Source organism: Cryptotermes secundus, unplaced genomic scaffold, assembly GCF_002891405.2.
Source record: "Cryptotermes secundus unplaced genomic scaffold, Csec_1.0 scaffold666, whole genome shotgun sequence".
In the NCBI taxonomy this organism is placed as follows: domain Eukaryota; kingdom Metazoa; phylum Arthropoda; class Insecta; order Blattodea; family Kalotermitidae; genus Cryptotermes; species Cryptotermes secundus.
In genome coordinates, this window is record NW_019731229.1 from 16,639 (window position 1) to 40,641 (window position 24,003).

The 24,003-nt window shown below is 41.7% G+C and overlaps 1 protein-coding gene across 3 annotated transcripts in view; it reads left to right on the top strand.

The window, feature by feature from the left end:
• Positions 1–790: 790 nt before the first annotated feature.
• LOC111866586 overlaps positions 791–24,003 on the top strand; it is a 29,094-nt gene continuing 5,881 nt past the window's right edge. Inside the window, exons 1-4 of one of the 3 annotated variants that reach the window (XM_023855673.2) lie at positions 866–948; positions 7,432–7,592; positions 17,868–17,990; positions 20,231–20,464. In XM_023855673.2, the coding sequence (XP_023711441.1) occupies positions 7,452–7,592; positions 17,868–17,990; positions 20,231–20,464 (498 nt within the window). In that variant the 5' untranslated portion in view covers positions 866–948; positions 7,432–7,451. Of the gene's footprint in view, positions 949–7,431; positions 7,593–17,867; positions 17,991–20,230; positions 20,465–24,003 lie in introns of all 3 variants that reach the window. The other 2 variants (XM_023855672.2, XM_023855674.2) reach the window with 2 other exon arrangements.

Consider the following 24,003-nt stretch of genomic DNA (forward strand, 5'->3'; position numbering starts at 1 on the left):
AGATAGCGGTAAGGTTGTCATCCTTACGCACCGGCCGCGCTTTACTCTCCAGGAAAATTATTTAATTAATTCCTGGTACTCATTTTTGTTAGAGGCTGAGTGAACCCCAGGGCCATAGTGCGGCCGGAAGGATTAGGTCAATTGAAAAAAAAATCCAGTGACCTCATCGGGACTTGAACCCGCGACCTTCCGGCTTGTAGCATAGTGCCTCAACCAACTTCGCTACCGCGTGCCCCGGATAAACAATTAATACAAATAAATGATAATTTTGTAACTATAAAATTATTTAAATTAATAAATTCCAAAGAATATTGTATAATTGAGAATGAGTGACTTCTTCAGTCAGTGTAACAGGCCACAGTTCTGAAAGAAGCGCATGAGGTACAGAAACCCTCTAAATGATATAGGATTTTGCAGCGTATAAGCCGATAAATTTCCTATGTTGACAGTTCCTACATACATAACTACATGATATTTCAGCACAGAAACAATAAGGAACTCAGCGCAAAACAAAGTGTAAACATTTAGATATGCTGGCAAAATTCATTAACTTGAGATCGGCAGAGCTCAAAACTAAGACTCCGATGTCCATATTTGTGGATCATCGCGCGGTGATACACTGCAATTACATACGAAATAATTTTTCGAATGAATAGCATCATATAATGGAGATTTCCGGAGTTTGCGAATAGTATATAGTTGTTTCACAATGCGAAACTGCACAGAAGTAGCCAAGCAATTATGTTAACACCACCGTGTGCGCTGTCCTGTGTCTCTCTTGTAGCGGGTGCCGTGCTGGAGGAAATGCTGGAAGTAATCGGTGAGCGCCGGGCCCTTCACCGGAGGCACCTCCACATCCTCTTGCAAGAGCAGATCCAGAACATCAATCTGTCATGTGGCACCGGGGACGCTTATCATGGGTTTGAATTTATGAAGGAGCGGTGCAAGGTAAAGGCTGTCACAACTATTAAACACATGTTAGATAATCAGAAGCTTTCGTCCATAATACGTAATTTTAAATGCAGCAGAAATGCAAAGTGTGATATCACAGTTGTAAGCTGGGCGAGCGATATATATCCAGAAAACATATGTATTAATTTCGAGAGCTACCACACAAAGTAAAGAGTGTAGACACATCAAGGTAATCTAGGGTTTCCTATAGAAGACGAAGAACTTCAATAGCATTTAACAGTAAGCCGAAAATCTTGCTGAAAATTTATCCCTTTATATTTGAATTCCAAGTTTATAACAAAAGACACGCTATCGGCCCTAATTAATTCTGTGCCAATTAACAGATACTCTCAAATTCTAGAGGAACGGTATCGTATAGATTCACCTCTCATTCATACGTTTTAATTCTTTGACGCCAATACGTACAAAATAATGGCCATGCGAACTTTTGTGGTGATAGGTGTTAAAAACAATTTATCATAGAGTATTTTTGTGCAGAATCCAGTGCTCTGCCTCAGTCCTCAAATAAATCATAGAAGATAGAAACCTGATATGGTGGTCTCGTTACACAAAGCCAACTTTCACTAGCAGGCTTCTCGTTTATCTCACGCCTTAGGACCGAGACAAAACCAGTTAACGGCATAGAGTAATTTCTGAATTCTACGTTTTAATCAATCAACAGACAAGAGCCAAATGAGGTATCAAAACAGCTGCCTACACTTATAGCAATAATGATATCTGGGTAATAAATTGTATTTTCGTGAGTTGCTAAAACTGTTCTGACTACGTTTGTACAAATGTTACAAAATATAACGTTTTTCTTTTGTAAAAAAGAAAATGAATATCAATATGTCTTTAACCTTTTAAAACAAATGCAATTGGTTTGTTCAGCAAACGTCGCTGAAGTCAGCAATTCCACTAACAGTTCGTACAATGTCAACGTAATATCACAAGTTCAACATTTCCAGTTGCGTTGAGTTACTCAGATTGTTCTTGTGGTGAATGTTCTGCTGACTGTTTATCTCAGCAGCGTTCCGCAAATATAGAAGCCCGCTCTGTCTCTCAGGGAATCTACAACTTACAATTACACTCAGAACATTTCCAGTTGCGTTGAGTTACTCAGATTGTTCTTGTGGTGAATGTTCTGCTGAGTGTTTATCTCAGCAGCGTTCCGCAAATATAGAAGCCTGCTCTGTCTCTCAGGGAATCTACAACTTACAATTACACTCAGAACAGTTTCTGTTGCATTGACTGAATAAGTTACCGTTTTTCCTAGTTTAATTTTTTTTAACTTCATTGCTTGGAATAAGGATTCGTAGAATTTAACTTGGTATAACTGTCGTCCCAACAACAATTTCACAGTTTCAGATTCGCAAAATATGGTGCAATGTAAAGAACGTCTGAATTTGCCAGAGAGCACGGATACTAATAGTAAACTCAAATAACCTGATTTAAATATTATATCATCAGAAAAATGCTACATTTGGAGAATTGTTTTGTATGGGGCTGAAACATGAACACTTAGGGCAGTAGAGCAGAAACGCCTGGAAAGTTTCGAAATGTGGTGTTGGAGAAGGATGGAGAAGATCAGTTGGACCGATTATGTGAGAAATAAAGAAGTGTTATTTAGAGTCAGTGAGCAGAGGAATATTCTACACGAAATAAGAAAACGGAAGGCTAATTGGATTGGTCATATCTTACGCGGTAACTGTCTTTTAAAAGAAGTTATTGAAGGAAAGATAGAGGGGCGGATAGAAGTGACCAGAAGACGAGGAAGAAGACGTAAGAAGATGCTGGATAACCTTGGGGACAGAAGAGGATATTTTCATTTGAAGGAGAAAGCTCTAGATCGCATCAAGTGGAGGAACTGTTTTGGAAGAGACTGTGGACCTGTCGTCTTGACAGATTACTGATGAATGAATGAATCATCAGAAAGAAAACTATATATAGTTATTTATGCAGGCGTCTGAGAGCACCTGTACCCTCACGTAATGAATTTTATCTTCTATTACCAGATTGTGCTTACATTCACAATATCATAATTTATATATTCGATAGTAAACAACTATGAAGGATTTATAATGTACAACGAATATCGCATGTGTCTGCGGAAAAATGGCGCTGCTTGAAATATTTAATTATCAAAGAGCGTTGCTCTTATGTTCTCATCAACAAACCATTATTTTGCCACACTCTACCCCACAGAAGTCCGTAATGGAAATTAAAGCATTTTCTTAGACAATGCCATAATTATTCATATGCAACCACCTAAATTAATATTACGCCTCGCTGCTTCATCATTAGAACTCCGAAGTACAAAACAGATCTCTTTCGAAGAACAGAAATCATTACGTGCTTCGCGATCATTAGCGAGCAATTAAAATGTTGAAGAATATATCTTCTGAGATGTTACGCTGTGTATCTTGGTAGAAGATTGCAAGTGTTTCGGAGGGATATACTGCCATCGTCTTTAAGTTCAAATAAGCAAAAAAATAAAAATAAAAATACAAAGCTAGAAACAAACACAGCTTGTACCTAATGTTCTGCACAATAATGGCGTTGCTAAAGAGATTAATGTTCTTATTACTCATTTAAAAGAAAGAAAGTTTTAAATAAGCTAAGGCCTATAACATGAACTCACATAATTTGACGAGTGAGCGTCATGACGCTCGCGGCGTCGTCATTCTTCTAGCGAATTTCCTGGCTTCATATTTCCCAAAACCACAGTGTGCTCACCATTCGTCGTTCATATATTGTCCAGAGAGTTCGAATGTTCATTTAACCACTGAGTCCTGAACTTCTGAGCAGTTCGCATTCCTTTTTCATTTTCTTCTTCTTTCGCACCAGAAACAGCATTTGCTAACTATTTAAGGGTAACTGGCTTCACATAATTAATCCGATATTGAATTTCACGTAACTTAAACACGTGATACAACTCTACAGCGTTGTACCCAGAACTTTATATTATAATTTATATACGTACCTTGCATACTTATATGGCCTAATCTTCAGCAGCACACTCTCAAATGAACTACGTGTCACAGAATTCTTGGATATGTTATATTAGTATTCACCATACAAGATTCCATTTCAGTCACTTAACTCAATAACACTGCACAAGTCAACTGTTTGCCCATGGACATGCGGCGATCCTGCATTTGAACCATAAGAACCGCTAACGTATGACTCCTCTGACCTAGATGAAAACGGAACTAAAATGTTGAGTTCGTATATCGGACTTCATAAGTCACAAGCTTCTGTAAATGTTTTCACCAGTGTCGTTTAATTACGCCGTACCAATGCAGAAACACAATCGGGCACATTTTACTGACCAGCATTCATAGTCAAAATTACTGTAACTCGGGTTCTAAGTGGAGTCACCAATTGGCACAGCTGTCACTGCGATCACGTGTTCTGTCGGAATCCTAGATGCTGCAGTATCAGGCGACTTGAAGTGGCGTGCGTTACGACCTGGCTCCTCCTTCTCCAACTCCATTTCCGATGAGAAAATTGCGTTCCAGAAAATGCAGAACTGCCAATAAGTAGAGAAGGAACTTTTCTGAAAGCGTTCACGGATGCAAAAGCCATAGATTTTAGTCTGATCATGGAAAAATAACTTTGAAAACCAAAAGCCATACCTGATTCGGCGTTCAAATTATTAATGTAGCCTGATTTATAAACAGAAATCTATATTTGTAACAGAAAAAATCAAAGGCTTATATCACATTCACAACCTGTGTGAGTGGGTTTAGATTGTCAGCTGCTAAGGCTCACAATGCCTGAATAAAAGTAAGATTAATACAATTTTAACTAAACCCAATATTTAATAAAAACACTACACACTTGTCAAACTGAATAATGGTCTGGCTAAAGAGTGTGAAGGTGTAAAAAAGGAACTTATATAAGCATTCGCTTAAAAGTGATTTTAAAATATGCTNCTTAATACAATTTTAACTAAACCCGATATTTAATAAAAAAACACTACACACTTGCCAAACTGAATAATGGTCTGGCTGAAGAGTGTGAAGGTGTAAAAGAGGAACTTATATAAGCATTCGCTTAAAAGTGATTTTAAAATATGCTTTATGAAGGCCATATAGATCTAAAAGAAACAACAGAAAATACAGATTGCTCAAATAGGAAAAGAGAATACAATCAAATCAATAAATGTATGTAGACCTCAACAACAGAAAATCTGGAGTTGAAAAATACCAACAAAAAAAAAAAAGAAGAGCGTGTACATTGGCCAATGAATGCTTGAAATAACAATAAATGTAAATTGTTTCAGAAGAAGAAGAAGAAAACAGGGCATTCAGTAAACCCATTCAACCTCATTCCATGATGGAACGCCACACCGTTAGACACATAACGGAGATTATCTCATGAAAAGTCCAGCAACTCGTCATGACGGCAGTTTGGCGTTCTGTTTCATAAAGCGAGCATTCTCGTATGATATGTAAAATGGCAAGGTGAATTTCATACTGCTCACAAGGAGGCGGCCTTTTGTAAGACGAGTGTGACCAATTCGAAACGGCACCATGATGTCCTCCTCAGTCCTGTCGGAGTTGTGGTACGAAAGCGACAATTGCATTGGCGGTTTGAGGTTCACTCTCTGTGTCCATTGTCTTGCCAGGACGACGTAACGGCGTGAAGAATAAAGGCACGAACATCACTATAGAAGGTTCGGTCTGATGTAAGTACCGAATAGGGCAGCTTCTTGAACGGCTGCATGGGGCAGACCTGTGTGGCTGTGCGTTAAACAAAATGCAATAGTCTTCCGTGCCTTATGGAGAGGGAACACTTGCAGCAAAATCTACGAAAAGGCAGAAGAGTCCAGTAGGTCCCCATGGAGACTGCAAGGCACTTAGGGAGCCTGTGCACAAGAGTTGATATCCCTGATTTTATTTTCGGATGAAAAGAAGAGCTCGGTAAATGGCGTGATTTTGGCCTTATAGACCTTGCTAAATTGGCAGAGGGCAGGACGTATATTATGGCAGATGTTAAGTCTTTCCCGTATTTGGGGAGTGAAGAGTTTTAAGACGCCGTCAGTGTCTTGACTACACACGCCGAATTGTAGGACGATAGATGAAGAATGAATTGGAAATTGTTTTAAGAGAAGCTTCCTAAATCAATGTACTATCCTAGTAATTCAGATCGTTCCTGTCATAACACACGATACTTGCAGGAGCTGGGATAGTTCAACCAGTGTAACGACAGAATACGGACTGAACTACCAGGAATCAGGATTCGATTCCAGACAGGGGAAAGAGATTTCTCCCTTCTCCACACCGTACAGACCGGTACCGCGTCCGTTCAGCCTCCTATCAAATGGATACACGAGACCCTTCCTCCGGAGACTTAAAGTGTTCGAGGTGTGAAGTTGACCACTCACCTACGTCTAGTTAATAGTGTATGGACCTATACCTCCACTCTCCTCCACTTCTTCGTAGCACTATGCTTAAATATTTAAGCACAGGAAGAATTTTACGTTGCCTTACCTTATATTTTAAGTGGCATTTCAATCTTATGAAAAGAATGAAGACCAGTTCTGACGAAAATTAACAACCAACAACATAATTAAAGCGCAAAAAATGCATGGAAAATTTATTATACGTGGAGATCATAACATTCATGGGTTTTCAGTTTGGCAAGGAGAAAACTCATTTACAAGGAGCTGAAATTTTATGTGATCTGCTAATTATTTTCAAAGGAGATGGCCAAATTTCATGAATATCTGCAGGATCATGGAAGTTCTCATGACAATGCACACGGGAGTTTTAATTTTCAACTCAGATTTCAACATAGCAACCATGCGAAATTCTAAATTTGGGGCAACACTAAAGTCAATGAACACATTATTGCAGAAACTTGGTTACACTGGAGGTCTGGGAGCAAAGGTAAGAGCTAGATTGAACTAGCTCATATAGAGTCTAAAGACTGGGTATTTTCATGGCATTCATAAAGCTACTGATTCTGCAGCAGCACAGAATTTCTTGAAATTCTGCTACTGAACTAAAATTATGAGTCTGACGGTAAGTGAATGAGGCATTAATTTCACTAGCTGTGGTTAGGAGTGTGATAATGAATTACCTATTGTTCGGGTAAGTATAAAACATCAGCATGCATGCTGAGTTGCCCAGGTTATGACATATACCTGCATTTGTCCCCAAATCTCAGCAGTGGAATAAACGAGTACAGAGAAGTCTGGGATATAAAGCAAACTCTAATTTACCATCTCCTACTCATAATTCCAGTACAGTAAACTCTTCTTCAATTATTCTCAACTGAGTGTGTTGATGTTTTAGTCCACAAACAATTCAGTACATGGGACCTTAGGTTCTGAATTGTCTGTAGTGTGTTTTTCCATAAACGGGTAACCCAATGACTCCCCATCTTTCCCCATATTTGTGTTATTAACTCAGTTTTGTATGTATTCTGAACCCTGTTTGGTGCTTGCTTGTTTACTGTTTCGTGCAACAGCTCCGCAGCTACTAGAGGACATGCTGGAGGAAGTGAAACACGTGAGACACCTACGGCGCCATCACTTGCACGTTCTCCTCACCCCTCTCCTCACAAACTGGTCCTCTCATGGCATCGGAGACATTCTCATCGCCTTTCGACTTTTGTCCATCCGCTGCAAGGTAAATATACAGAGCGGATGTTACTGTGTGTGTTTTCATTTCTAATGTTTCCCAAGCCTGGAGAGATATTAACATACTGTCTCAGAATGTCGTGTCTTTTCGTGTGGCACAAAGCGTGTGTTGCTTTTTGCATAATCGTATTTCAGTTGATAACCTTTACGGAATATAGAGCAACTTCATACACAGGCTTAGAATAACATGCATATCCGCTAGGCCTGTACCGCTGAAATTATACAGTTTAAAACCCCATGTCTGACGACTGTTTTACTTTTTAAATACATACAGACCACACAATTGAAAATGTGCAGCAGCTATAGAAGGGCGAAGTAAGCAGAAACTATCGAGATGGCTGCCTCTGTATTAGGCTTTTCATGGATAGAATAATTCATTCTGTGCATACACGCATAATGTGTGTACTCATTTTTCGCACACATCTTGATGAAGGTATAACCACTATTTCATGGCCCTTCAAGTTACAGGCCCAAAATAATATCATTGTACCAAAAAGCAAGTAGATATTACATGTGGGGGATTACGCAATTCTCCATGATCTCGAGGATACAATCTAAAATATAAACAGTTAACTTTTTAATGCAGATTTCAGTGGCCGTGCAATATAACCTTCGGAAAATCTGAAACTATTTAAATATTCGCTAGTTCGAATTCTGCTTGTGACACAATAATTTCCTTTCTTTCTGATTTTTCATCTAAGTTTTCATGGTTCGTGTTGAATGATCGCCCGTCCAAGTAATCCAACCATTTGTCTGAACCAGATTTAGGAAAATTCTGAAATTAAAAGTTCAGCTATCTAATATGGTTGTAGCGCTAAGGGGAAGAAATATATTGCAATGCCTTTCGTTATTTGAATCGGCTGTTATCTAACCGAACGTCACCATTTATGACCTTAATGCCAATTTCGCTTTGTCCACGTGTTGTTTCACTGTAGTGCCATTGCACTGTCCTCTACTCAAATTCGAAATTTCACTGAACTGCGAGCTGCTTTAGATAAACCGCTGACTTGCTACCAGGCTGCACGGATTAACTCATGTTTCGCAGCACTTCCCGCTTAGCAGCTGGTTCTACACACGTCAGCATTACTCTTCCTCTCAACTCAGACCGCCCTCTTGAGAATCCCATTGCTTTCTATAGGCGTGGTTCTTCTGGAAATTTCTCCTAGATTCTTTAACGCCCTCGGTCGTCAGCCGCTGGCGAACTCTCTAACAGTACAGAAGGTGGAGGGAATCTCGATATTTCTATACGTTGTGCGTTCAAGTTCTAAGGTCTCCGATTTTTTTTCTCACACAATAATCATACAAAAAATTTGAAACTTCTGTCACTTTTCAACGTAATCTCCCTGCAGCCGTACACATTTTTCACAATGTCGACGCCATGATTCAATGGCCGCTGCGAACGCTTCTGTAGGAGTCTGTTTTGACCACTGGAAAATTGCTGATGCAATAGCGGATTGAAAAACGACATCCATGTCTCATCCATTGTCACAGTTGATGAAAAGAAAGTCCCATTCATGCCTTCATCATTGCCATGCGTGCAGCCTTGTGGTCATCCGCCAAAATTCGTGGAACCCACCTGGAGGACACTTTCCGCATTCGCAGGTCTTCATGCAGGATTTTGTGCACAGATCCCACGGAAATGCCAACTTTGGGGGCGATGTTTTCCACACTCAATCGGCGATCCTCCAAAACAACTTTCTCAACTCGCTCGACCATGTTGTCAGACCGGCTGGTGCGAGGCCGAGATTGTTTTGGTTCGTTGTCACACGACGTTCGGCCTTCTTTGAACTGTCGCGCCCACGAACGCATATTTCTCACATTTATGACACCATCACCACATGTCTCACTCAACTGGCGATGAATTTCAATGGGTGTCGCACCACGCAAGTGGAGAAAACGAATGATTACTCGCTGTTCTTGTAACGAAAACGTCGCCATTTTAAGTATCAAAAACACTCCTCACACTCGCCGCTACCACTAGAGTTCTGTGNTACGATAATATGACAGCGGTCTTCTGGGTTGTAGCATCGCGTAGTCTGGTAGATACGTAGCTTTATTTCGGAGGAAACAGCTGCCACATTTGTTTAATCTACCAAACTACAGTCTAGAAGATGGCATTCTTAATAGCTCATACGAATACGATTAGTATCCGTACTGACTGGTAAGATATATGCCACAACAAGCTACATTATATTCTGAACTGTTGCAGATTGTCACTTCAGATTCATGCCCCTGAATTATGATTGGCTGCGATGTTACTTTGTTCAGTCACTACTGATAGCTGCTGTTTTCTTCAGCCACTACTTCATCCGTTATAATCAGTGGCAGTGGTACTGGTACAAAATGTCCAAAATTTCGACCTCTACAAACTCGCTGTTTGACAGCAAGTGATATCTATTGTCATTTTGCCTAAATTACGTAGCAGTGAAACATGAGGAGGGAAGTCTTCCCTGCATTTAAAATCCTCAGAGAGTTCACATGTATACAGAGTGTCCGAGAAAGAATTCCTGAGTTCTAGTTATAAATACTTACTAACTGCTTTTATATAACAATTTTTTATTACCAAAACTATTAGAAAATATTATGAAGTTTTATTATCATTCAGTACAATTCAATTTGAACATCACTGAGAATTATACATACGTCGAAACGGAATTCCGCTTCACCCCACATCCGAGATGGCACATTCACAAGCACCGCACGACAGCTGTTGAAATATTTCGACTGAAATTGGGAAGAGATTCTACCCTTTCGCTATCCACGATGTCTGCAGGAGAAGTCCATGGATAAGTCAGGGTTCTGTGGTGGCCATTTAATCGTCCAAGAAAACGTTCGTACAGAGAAGTGTGTGCAATGCTGAAAATGAAGCCGCCATCTTCAGCTGCTGACAGCTGATGTTGATGGCCCCATCAACAGCTCATTTCGGTGCTGTTGTAACCACTGTTCTTGGCGAAAAATTTCCTGGTCATTGGATCGGCAGGGGAGGGCCGGTTAATTGGCCCCCAAAGAGTCATGACTTAATGCCCATGGACGTCTCCTCGTGTATAGAGAAAAGGTAGAGTCTTTCCCCGATTTGCTCTGAAAGATTTCAACGACTATTATTGCGATGTCTGCGGACGTGCTCGTTCGGGTGTGGAGTGAAGAGAAATTCCGTTTCGATGTTCGTAGGGCTGTCAATGCTGCTATCATTGAATTGCTTTATTGGTTATAAAATTTAAGAGACTCCATAGTAGTTTTGGGTAATAGAAATTTTTATATCAAAGCAGCAAGTAAATAATTATAACTAAAATTCGGAGTTCTTTCTAGAATATTCTATAATTTACCCATAAATATGTGACAGCACTGACAACTTAAAATAGCCGCTTCGCATTGTAGAAATTACAGCAAGAATTTCTCGGGTTATCCTCTGTATTACAAATAACAACAAAACAAACTCCTTGATTTTAGTCCGCAAGCGAACTATACCGACCGAGCGATCGCCGCTTATCAGCGAATTTAGTGCTAAATTTGCTGATAGATGGTGTCATGTTATCAGCGCAACGAATCCCCACGGCCCTTAATTTCGGTTTTCTAGACCGGAGCCGCTATTTCTTTGAAATAGCTCCTCAATTATCCTCACGAGGCTGAGGGGACCGCGTTCCAGATCCACTACTACTCAGAAAATCTAGTAGCGCCTGAAACCGAACCCGGTGCTCTGGATCTGTTGCCAGGAACTCTGACCACTAGACCACAGAGGCGGTTAGCCTTTGTATTAGTGGTTATAATTGATGTAATTGATTACAGTTGGTCTACGGCAGGTTCATTTCATTCTTCTTTGTAGCAGTGCAATTCACATACATGGATTATTTTTTAATTAACTTTTTAATAAGAATGTTTCTTTGAGCTGATGACTTTTATATTGCTGGTAGATAAGATAAAGCATTGTATGAATGTTTGAAAAACTACGCACATCCCGAATGACAGTTAAGAGTCGGAAAAACGACTACAGGTGTTTCAGCGCCAGCTGGTTGATTTGCGAGTTAATGTTGACGCTGGAAGAATGATAATGAATAATTCATTAGTTGTTTCCATATTTCCCTGTTTAGTGGCGCTACCAGTAGGTTTACTGCATAAGAATTTATTGACTCCATGGATGGTGTAGGAAAGATGGATTCATAAACCGAGGACCGAAAAATTTACAGGGCTAAAATGAAATACCGAGGGGTGTCCAAAACATTTCTTACAGACAGTACGTAACTTAATGGGACACTTTAATCTGGGAGAATTTCACTGAAATTTTGAAGGAGATATATCAGAATATTACGCCAGACCAACTCCAATATGAGTGGCTTATGACAGGTTAGCAAAAGAAAGACGAATCCACAAACGTCTGCAGATAGGCTCCACACTTTAGCAAAGCAAACATCGCAAGTTTCTCGAATTGCAGGAGTAGAGATTAAACAAAACATGTGCGGAGAGAAGACAGTTATCAGTTTTTATTTTTCGTTTACGGCCCGATATCTCGAGGTAAGAAAATTTCAGGAAGGCCTAAACCTGAACATTAGAAGGCACGCTGACAATAGCAAACCCAGTCCATGTAACCGCAGAAGCGGAAAAGAAATCTGAAGGTATTTCCGTCGCGCACACCTAAGATGGCGGGCATAATCCGAAACACAAGGAAGTTCGCGAGTCCAATTAATGAAATAAGCGATTCGGTAACTGGGATTTTACTTCCCATAAAGTACAAAGTTATAGCTCAGTCGGTATAGAGACTGGCTACGGGCTGGAGGACGGAGAAGTCGGAGTTCCAGTCCAGGTGAGGCAAGAACTTTCACTCCTCCAATTCGCCCAAACCGGCTCTGGGGTCCATGCAACCTCCTATACAATGAGTACCGGAGGATCTTCCCTCGGGGGTAAAGCGACCGGAGCGTGAAGCTGGCCACTCACCTCCAACTGGTGCCGAGGTCAAGAAAATGTGGATCTATGAATCCATTCCGCCGGTCACGGTAGCCGAACTTGGAAACCGAGATCGTGGGTTCGAATCCCACTCAGGGCATGGATGTTTGTGTGCGTTTTTCTGTGTTTGTCTACAGGTAGAGGCCTTGCGACGAGCTGATCACCCGCCCAAGGAGTCCTACCGAATGTCTAAGATCTAGAAAAACCGAAGTGAACGGAGAAGTTCATGGAGGTAGGCCTAGGCCCACTGGGGCTGTAGTGCCAAGGAAAAAAAAAATGAATCCACTCACCTATATGCCTTCATGGCGTAGTGATTAATTAGCTGAGCAGGGGGGACAACTTTACCTAAAGTACAAAGTCTGACTTACCAATGACAAGGTCATAACTTTCCTATAAACAGTAACTAAAGACCATTTAATAAAAAAATATATTTGATTACTGGAATGTTTCTTACCCTAGGTCACCCAAATCACAAGGACAACCCCACTAAAGAGACACGTTCGTATTTTTGAAAAGAGCGAATTTTCCCTTTCTTGTAGCAGCAGCTGTTTGTGCGCATGCGTGTGTGACAATATACGTACATATTCGTATGTGTATACAGATGTTCACTGAATTATGACACCGTGTAGTTCCGTTGGTGCTTCACCAACATTTCGGATGAATCTTCGACGTCCATCTCCATGATACAAATATTCTTCCGAAAGGCCATTCCGAAACATTTACATTATCTGCCACAATGCAAGGTGTCCGTTCATTTAACTGTGACTTCTTCAGCGGCTCTGTCTGTGTTTCGGATCATGTAGCTCCGAATGATAACGTGATTAGTGAATGATGAATTGAAAAGGATATGGAAGAAGGCTGTCATGGACTAGTCTGTGGTACCATCGTGGATTTACAAGGCGGGACTGTGGAAGAGGCGAAAACATCGGCCAGCAGAGTCAGTTCAAGATAATTAAAATTCGATAGGCCTATTGCTTTAATTGGTCATCGACACAACTTCAAAAGTAACTCATGTTTATTTAAAACCGCCATGTGTTTCGGCCTCACGGGTTATCATCAACTGATCAACTGATACATCGCCAATTACTTCATTATCAATGTTTCAGAGGGATCCTCCGGAGAAACAATTTTTCCCTGGAGATGGAGGCAGCAGATTCATCCGTAACGTTGGTAAACCATCCATGAAACAATACAGTGTCATTATCCAATATACTTCTATATACGTGAGCACCTATATCAAAATTAACAGGATCAATTAAAACATTTGTTTAAATGTACGTGTCCTAGCCTCACCGCAGAATTTACTTTATAAATTCAAAGTTTGTTTACATTTGTGAGAGTTGCAGTATGTGCCACCGTACTGACGGTACCAGTAACAACGCAGAACATGAAACGCATCCACTCCCAGTACTGATACTGTAGCAAGAATTAGTAAGAAATACTTCGTTGGAACCCAAAGACGATGTCGCAATTCGCCAGATCGAATGGGAGCGTTTTGTTAGAAAAATCCGTTTTCCATGCATGAACTTAAAAAATAGCACCCCGATCAGTCCCAAGGAATGTGATGTGTGTCTCCTGTCTGAAATGTAAGTGCACTCATCAATTCGATCAAGGGCGTACAAGCAGACGTTCGGAACTAAGTCGAGAGACCGAAGATGCGGTAATTCCTTTGTTCAGAGCCGGACAACGCAAGATACTGCAAGTCCCACACTTCTCAGACATGCAAATGGCCACCCATTTATCATTCCTCTGTACTTTATTTAATGACGCTGTCAGTAGCTCAAAATACGTAACGTCGATTGGCAGAGTAATTAGCAAGAAACGAATTGTAAAAGACGTAGGAGCAAGCTGTCGTCGGTCGATTTGGGGGCGATATCACGTCATTGTCCACTTGGACTGACAGAAATCACGGGAATTGTAGTCAATGTATCAGGTACTGGGACTGAATCCTGGACCTCCTTTAATTTGGAACAGGGAACCAATCTTCATTAAAAAAAATAAAGTAATTATCTCGAATAAATTAAATACATAAGCAGCCTAAGAAAACAATTCACACACAATTGTGGTCTGTATGGGAAACGAAGCTAATTTTGCAATAGGGCCACTTCCACAGTAACTAAAACTTTATTGGAACATATGTTCAGACCGTGCAAATGAGTAATTTGACGTTACTGACTCTAAAGCTTGACACATCCTTAATGTAAAAATAATGTGTTGATGCTTAGTACACCAAGGAGAAATTCGCTGACTTATAGAGCAATTGCAGCCAATATTATTCTTTCTTTCAATAATTTTAAAATGGTATGCTAAATATGCTTTTATGTGTTGGTGGGTTATAATTCTTTTTATGACTCAATCTAATAGAGTATTATTTTTATCATCATACTCCAATTTTCATCCCTCATTGCACATAGTAATCACTACGGTGTTTAGATTTTGAAGTAAGATCCTGAGCTTAGAAGGCCGCGCCATCGCTCAAGCGGTTAGTCGCTGGCTTCCCACCGCGGCGGCCCGGGTTCGATCCCGCGTCTGGTCAAGTGGGATTTGTGGTGGACAAAGTGGAGCTGGGGCAGGTTTTCTCCGAGTGCTTCAGTTTCCCCTGCCAATCTTCATTCCACCAATTGTTCCACAATCACCCCCACCTATCATCTTGGGCTGGTACAATAGGCCAGAAGCGGCCGCAGTACAAGGGACTTAGTCCCACCCCACTAGCATTAAAAAAATATCCTGAGCTTTCTTAGTTAGATGTTTCAACGATTGCAAAAAAAAAATTGCAACAGAAAACAAGCTTTGCTGACAAATATTGAAATCTAAGCATTAAATTCGCTACACTATGCCATCCGTTGGTCCCCAGCGATATACAGAGTGCAACTGAAAGGCGTGGACAAGTATTTTATGCGTTTTCCATGTACCAAAACAAGAAAATTATCTCTATCAGCACGTGTCTGGGAACATTTAATTTTTGAGTTACAGATGAAAGAGTTATTTGTACTTAAAGCTCAAACTATCCGCCATGAGATTCAACGCATGTCTGGATACTTCTCATTATGGACCGCAGCATCCGCTCAAAGATATTGGGGAAGTTACAGATAGTCTGACAGGCATCCTCAATGCCTCTTCGTTGTTAAAAGGAGCTGCATACACAAAGGGGCTTTTAGGGGCCCCATAGGTAAAAATCCAGAGGAATTACAGGGTTTGTCCGAAAAGTAATGTCAGTGAGTCGATTAAAGAACTTTTATGGATTAGATCGGTGCAACACATTAAAAGGCTTCAAAATAGGCTTCTTCTGCGTCGATACATCGATTCCAGCGAGATTTCTAGGCATCGAAGGCGTCATGGCAGGCGTCCTCCGGAATGTCCTTCAGAGCCTTGGAGCAAGCCTCTTTGACTTCGTCAACTGTCCCAAAATGATGTCCTTTCATGGGAGTTTTCAAGCGCGGAAACAAAAAGAAGTCTGGGGAGCCACGTCAGGACTGTAGGGCGGCTGGGGAACCGTTGGCACCTTTGAATCGGTCAGGAAGCGGGTCACGAGGAAGGCGGTGTCGGCTGGCGCATTGTCATGGTGAAGTTTCCAATCGTCCGCGATGTCGGGCCGGATGCGATAAACCCTTCTTTTGGGTCTCTTTAGCACTTCCACGTAGAATTTGGCGTTGATGGTTGTACCATGTAGTACAAACTCACATTTTCGTCGGTGGTGCTTGTTGATGGCCGTCCAGCGCGGGCTTCATCGCCGACCTATTCACGGCCTTCTAAAAAGGCCTTGTGCCACCGGTAGACCTGACATTTCGACAAACAATCGTCACCGAAGGCCGTCTTTATCATGGGAAAAGTTTCCACTGCAGACTTGCCAAGTTTCACACAAAACTTGATGGCAATCCTTTGTTCCAAGGAGCGCTGCATTGCGGCTTGCACGGGAGACAAAAACGAGTTTCACGGAAAAGCCTTTCGTCACTCTCAGGAAGTTCGGAGACGACTAAGCGACCGCGGGTTCATAAGCTGACTTCCCCCTCCACCGAGCCCAACCGGTCTGAGAGTGCTGCGACGTATAGTCACTTCACAATAAAATAACTGACATTACTTTTCGGACAAACCCTGTAAATCTGGTGACCCTGGAGGCCATGCAGTGGGTCCTCCTGCACCTAACCATCAGTCATAATACGTGTTGTGGAGAACATGTCGCACAGCACGGAGCACCATCATGCACGTACCACATTCGTGTTCTGACTGCCAGTGGAACACCTTCCAGTAGCTTTGACAAATCATGTAAGAGGAAATCTCGGTAGTGGTTGCCTGTAAGCCGGCGTGGAAAAACTTGCGGGCCAACCAACTAAACACCAACAATCTCTGCCTACATATTAATGTTGAACTGCTGCTGGTGTTTAGAATGAATTACATCATGAGAATTCTCTTCTGCCCACTGGTGCTGTTTGTGAATATGGATGATGCCATTTCAACTGAAACATGTCTGATATGTAAAGAGTACTGATGAAACAAAGAAAACCTCAGCACTTCGTTGAGCAAAACCTCGACAGTATTTCTCTCACGCTGGAAAATCAGCTTCAACTAACAAAATAAATATTTCCTTGCATGTGTTTATATGGATATTTTTTTCTTGTTTTGTTAGTGGAACTAGTGCCCAAAGGTTAGCTCATGTTACGAAGGTTGCCATCATGTCAGGGTAGAAGAGGAACCCGCATGAAAATGACGTGAAACCTGCAGTTGGACGGATTCTAGAGGACGGGTGGACTGTGCACAAGACTTCGAAGGGATACAAGGTTCCATCCCGAGTCCCTCTCTTAAGGAAAAGTACTCGTAGTTGATTTCAAATTCCACCCACAACATTCTAAAGAGAGAGCTGCTGGTTTCACGTCCAGTTCAGTAATGGTCGATGTTGAAAAGAAGGAATGCCATTTAACTTGAGCGAGGAAGGCGAGAATAAAATAGTTACATATACGTATAACTCATATCAAGCATAGTAGTTTGGAACTGCGTCCAACCGACGGAAGGCGATATGCATCTCGCATTGCATAGAAAAGTGGGGCAGGGAATAGGCCATCAAGTGTGTACCGAATTTTGTATATATTTTAGCTGTGACGGGACTAAAGAGCGGGTAAGTGCTCAGATAAGGATCTTGAAAAATCTGATATTTATGAGTGAATGAAAATTCCGTTATATTTAGAAAAATTTCGTCTTCTCGGATGTGGCGCCATATAGATTTTGTGTGATTGAATTATTGAATTGAATGATACATCCGGTTACTGAACTCAACAGTTTCAGAATGTACGGTTATAATTCTGATTTCGGTTGAGAAGGAAACTTGTTTTTTCAGAACCTGAGGAAGCTGAACGTTTCGTACCTGAGACACATGAACCCGAACGTGCTGATGGGCCTCGTGCCCTGCTTCAGCAAGTTAGTGAGTCTGAACCTCCGGATGACTCTTACTGTCGACCAGGTAAGGAAGAACAAGAAGGTCTGAGAAGGTCTTTGAGCTCTAATGTTTAAATTTACAGAGAGAGAGACTACGAGAACTTACCGTTACTAATGGTACAAATTAAAATTTACCTTCGCTTAATATTTCAGCTAATAAGTATACGCATATTCTAACACATGATATCTGTGCGATGTAACCTCAGGAGTTCGCGCAGGCGCCGTGTTCACAACTAGTGACAAATAAGGCAGTTCAAATACAATCTGTATATATAATGCTTATCCATTGCAAAACAAAACAAACTCCGTGGTTTTAGCCCGCAAGCGAACTATACCGACCGAGCGACCGCCGCTTGTCGGCGAAGTTAGTGCCAACTTTAGCGGGCAGAGGGTGTCGCGTGGTCAGCGCAACGAATCCCCACGGTCGTTAATTTCGGTTTTCTAGACAAAAGCCGCTATTTCCTTGAAATAGCTCCTCAGTTATCCTCACTCGGTTGAGTGGACCCCGTTCCAGACCCACTACTTCTCAGAAAATCTAGTAGCGCCGGGAATCGAACCCGGATCTCTGGATCTGTAGCCAGAAACTCTGACCCCAACACAACAGAGGCGGTCGATTATCCATTGCATAATAAGAATATTCTCCTCTGTGTATCAGTGAACACCGTCAAACAGAAAAGTACATGCAGACCTTGAATGATCGCAAAGTTCAAGTTTCACGTTCCTTCCTCCAAATGGTGTTCAAAGATGCATATATTTCAGAGGCACGCAAAATCACAGGAAGTTTTAGGGCCTGTGACATTCTCTTCTCAGAGTTCATTCCAACAGTGTTGATGTTATTTGTGATTAAAAATTCAGAATTATTACGAAGGTGACGTGGCATAGCATTACAGCAACAATAGTTTCTTAAAGCAAGCCACTAGAATGCCTCTCTCGGTATTCCTTGTCATTCATCGGTCACAACATGCTTATTTCATTGGATGCAATTTACTTCAACAAGAAACAGGTTTGTCTCAGTGACGAGGTGTCTCATTTGCACTTGGGTGTGGTCAATTTTCGACGGAAGAACCACCTATACTGACTGAAGTTCTTCGTGGTTTTCCTCATTTTCTAATTTAGATAAGTGTCAGGATGGCATTCCTATCGCAAAAGACCCACCAACCCTTCCTCCCACATTCCACTAATTTATCATTACTAATATTCTTCTGCTTGTTTTCTTCTAAGACATGACTCACCACCGCTGTGCAAGGCCTCAGCATTTGATACACGTGCAACATTAAAAATTATTTCTAATTTCGACAGGCCTCACCACAATTCACGCGGTTAGTCGCCACATCGTGGCGGCCCGGATTCCATTAGAGAGTAGCCCATGTGAGACTCACGACGGACAAAGTGTCCCTGAGACAGGGTTTTCTTGCACTGCTTTGGCAATTGTCACTTCAGTGCTTCATGCACACTTATCTTCAGAGGTTAATGTAAAAAGCCTTTTTATGCCTGCAGTACCAAGTCACTCTCTCCATAATTTCAATTTTAATGTAAAGGTAAACGTAAAGTTATCCCGCAGTTTAATTCATTAAGCACTACAGCATGAAGGGGGAACGCGGTAGCATAGTTGCTTGAGATATTATGCTACAAGCCGGAAGGTAGAGGGTTCCAGTCCCGATGAGGTCATTGGATTTTTCAATTCACCTAATCCTTCCAGCCTCACTATGACCTTGGGGTTGACTCAGCCTCTAACAGACACGAGTACCAGGAATTTTCCTGGGGTTAAAGGGCGACAGGGCCGTAAGGCTGACAACCTCACCACCATCTGTGAGTCGACCGTCCAGATAATGTGGTAGCTTCGACGTCTTACAACCCTATGGGCCTTCATGGTCTGTTATAAAGATAGTTTTACCTTACTTTTTACTATACCATAAAGACTTATGGGGGAACTCAGCACTAGATGGAGCCCAGAGGACAGAACCCCGATAGAAGGCTGGGTGGGCTCCAGATATATTCAGGGGTGGAAACGAGAAAATCACTTGTCCCTGACGGGAATCTAAACCCGGCCATTCAGCCTGTAGCCTGTCCCTATACCCATCGTGCTATCCTATAACTGAGCTGTTCCACTCCGGATGTAATGAAACAAATCTTCAGCAATACAGTGCCGTTACGTAACTCCATGATCAACCACAAGGGCCGGGACAGGTCAATCGGTACAGTGGTGTAGATCAGTAATAACAAAACTGAACAGTTGCTAACAGATCTCTGCGTTTTGCGTTGCAGCTGCTGAGTCAGATCGGCTTGGCGTGTCCTAACCTACTGGAACTGAACCTGGCAGCGACACCCATCACGGACAAAGGATTAGTGCAGCTGTGTGTCGCAGAGGACGGTCATCGGCTGTGTCAGAACCTGCGTCGCCTCGTCGTGGCAGACACAGCAGTCACGACTGCCGGAGTCACTGTGGTGCTCCAGTCTCTGCCCAACCTACGGGAATTCGATTACGATCACATATTTGATGTAGGCCTAAGTGCAGCCTGGTAAAGCAGACAATACTCATGCCTTGCGCTTCGCACAGAAGCAAGAAGCGGCGCGATATATCCTGCACAACTTCCTATCCCTTGAACATGTCAAAGAAATAGTGTTAGAAATTTTGCCGCCTATATTGTGTATCTAACGATAACACATATGTCGGTAAAGCTCCTATCTTGTGTTCTGGGTCTATCCGGTTCTACTCTAGGCAGGGGCACCAGCTCAGCTAACAAACTTACGCACTTAATGGAGCAGGGGCCTTCTTGAGAAAAAACAAGGAAAATAAACTGTCTATTTCTTTCTATATCATGTGATATCTAAGCTGTTCTTGACTAATCCGGTTATTCTGATAAAAAATGAGTCTAAAATTTGTAATAGGCACAAGTATCTTGTTACGTCTGCAAGATATAGACGTACGTACCACTCTATAGCAATTCAAAGTAATGGAGTTATTTTAATAAGAATCGTTTATTCACTAATTAAATATAATCTTATATCACTGCTGATAGAATCTATAAATAAAAAACTGTGAAGAAATATAAGAGTGAAGAAATCTGCGCTGTCATACAACATTACTGTGTCCCCATTTCGCATTAAAAAATCGGTTCTTTTATTGTGCTTTTCCCTTGATGACTGGTGTAATCGCTCGGCTAATCAAAGACTCGTCAGTTTTTTACGGAATCAGCTATCCTGAGTCAGATGAATTCAATCCACACGCTCCCTCCCTATTTGTTTAAGATTCATCTCAGCATTAACCTCTCGCTTAGATCTTCCAAGTGGCCTCCTCTTTTTAGGGCTCTCATCAAAGATATATGCATTGCTTACATACGCAATGCGTGCTGCATTCGCCGTCAATCTTCTCCTTGACTTCATGATCCTAGTAAAACTCTATGAATGTACAAATAATGAAGCTCTTCTTTATGCAACTTCTCCGACCTCCCGTTAGTTCTTCCCTCCCAGGTTACTGACGTATTTCGCAGTTGACTGAATGTGGTAGTTCCGTCGACATGTCGCAGCACACACTCAGTCGAATTACGTATGTTTCATTTTACTTGTATCTCAATATATATTTCGGCCTAATTTTCCATCATCAGGCTGACTTTACTTGAATTTTCCACTAGTCAGGGTTCCTGGCTACAGATCCAGAAATCCTTGGTTCGATTCCCGGTGCTACCAGATTTTCTGAGAAATAGTGGGTCTGGAACGGGGTCCATTCATCCTCGTGACGATAATTGAGGAGCTACTTGAATGGAAAAGTAGCGGCCCCTGTCTAGAAAACCGACATTAATGACCGTGGGGATTTGTTGCGCTGACCACGTGACACCCTCTATCCGCTGAAGTTGGCACTAACTTCGCAGACAAGCGGTGATCGCTCGGTCGGTATAGTTCGTTTGCGGACTAAAGCCACTGACTTTATTTTTATGCACTGACCAATGCTTGTATTTGAAAAGTTAGGCGAACTGGTGTTAATGGCTGTAGTTATTGTGATTAATATTTGTAGTAGACTTCAGCCTTTCCAGTCGAATGTCGGGAAAATTGAATTAAGAATTGTACAGTTTCGCGCGTCTCCTTCACTCTTTTCCCGTTATCACACACATTCGAGCAAAATTTTACTGGACGATAAGCAAGGACTGAAGTTGATACAGAATCTTTAATTTAGAGAAATATTTCGTTGATTGCAGCTACATTCTGAGAAAGACCATTAACTGTCCGTGGATACTGCTACATTTTGTATAATTCTTGAGAATTCGGTGACCCCCTTTACAGTAGTTCGCGAACCCGTAACTGTGAAATACACGTCTAAGATATGCCACGAAATGAGATAAACTGAATAGGTTTACCCTATATGATATCACTTACTTACTTATGGAGCTGAGCCCTTCTTGAGGAGAAGCCAAATCTTGAGCTATTCAAGAATTTTCCAGCATTTTATGGACCGCGAGGGTTCATTACAGTGTTCACAAGAGCCCTCCACTGGTCCTTATCCTGGGCCAGATCAATCCAATCCATACCAACCCATCCTATCTCTCTAAGATCCATTTTAATACTGTCTACCCACCTACGTCTTGGTCTTCCCAGTGGCTGTTTCCTTCTGGCTTTAACACTCTATATATGATATACCACCATAAAAATTTCGCACGTAAGCTGATGATAGATCATCAGTTATCATGCCGAATATTCCTCACAGTCATAAAAATTTTGTTGCCAATCCTCCAGAAAGCGCTGATATAAAATCCACAGCTTTCAAAAACAGACATTTGAACATTAACCGAATGGCTCTGCTGTTACTCTAACCTCATATGTTCGCGTAGCCATTATACGAGTACTCTATGCAGCATGGAGTTAAAATTATGCTAAGACGAAAAAACTCAAGTCCCATGCTTTCGTTCTTAATATCACGAAAGTTGGTGCGCATGGTGTGGATGTTGTAGCCGACCCAAACCAGGGCCACAACCTCTGCATCCACCGTCATCTCTGAGTACGGCAATCAGCGGTTTCGGTAAAGCAAGGTTTTATCTCAGGGAATATTTCGTGTGGAGTCTTAGTGGACGCAGTGTAGGTCAAGGAATTCTACAGATCAGGAGAAAACGAATTGAAGCAGTAGCTAACAGATTGTTATTTGATATACAAGTGATCAATCTATTAAGTTCACTGGCACTTATGTAATTAGTACACCACAACGTTCAGTTTTTATAATTGCAATAGATCATCACACGTGGTTTAACTCTACTAAAAGTACATATAGCAGTCTAAGGCATGCACTGTCTTCGCTCGCTCGGAAGCCGGGATCGTGGGTTCGAATCCCGCTCAGGGCGTGGATGTTTGTGTGTGTTTTTCTGTGTTTGTCTACAGGTAGAGGCCTTGCAACGAGCTGATCACTCGCCCAAGGAGTCCTACCGAATGTGTAGGATCTAGAAAAACCGAAGTGAACGGAGAAGTTCATGGAGGTAGGCCTAGGCCCACTGAGGCTGTAGTGCCAGGGGGAAAAAAAAGTACATATAAATGCTAGTGGTGCAGGTCGTAGAGGTACAATTGAGAGACGAAATATTAATGAAGTAGATGTACCAGTCGAAGTGAAATTAAGAGTCACGGGGCCCGAGAAGAAGTAGGATTACAAGTACGAATTTAAGTCGCAGTAGATGTAACAGAAGTCGCAGTGGAAGTAACCGATGAACTAATGGCGGAAGATTCGCCCTCGTTACCGAAAACACGGATTTAAATAAACAAGCAGGAGGGACTTGCTGAAATCTGTTTAAAAATTCCTTATTAGATCCGTGTTCGCTCCCAAATGCTTATAACAATCGGATTGTCTATTTTGATAAATGAATGAAAATTCTGATTAATCGGCGCCAGTACCCCCCCCCCCCAACNGTCCATCCGCGTTTGTGACTTTCAATTAGAAATAAAAAATAGTTTCGCTACAATAAAAACGTGACAACACGCTAAACCGAAAGATATCTTTGTCATTCTCTACTACAACTTGCGAGAAAACAAATACTTCCTCAACAACTGCTTCGACCGCTATA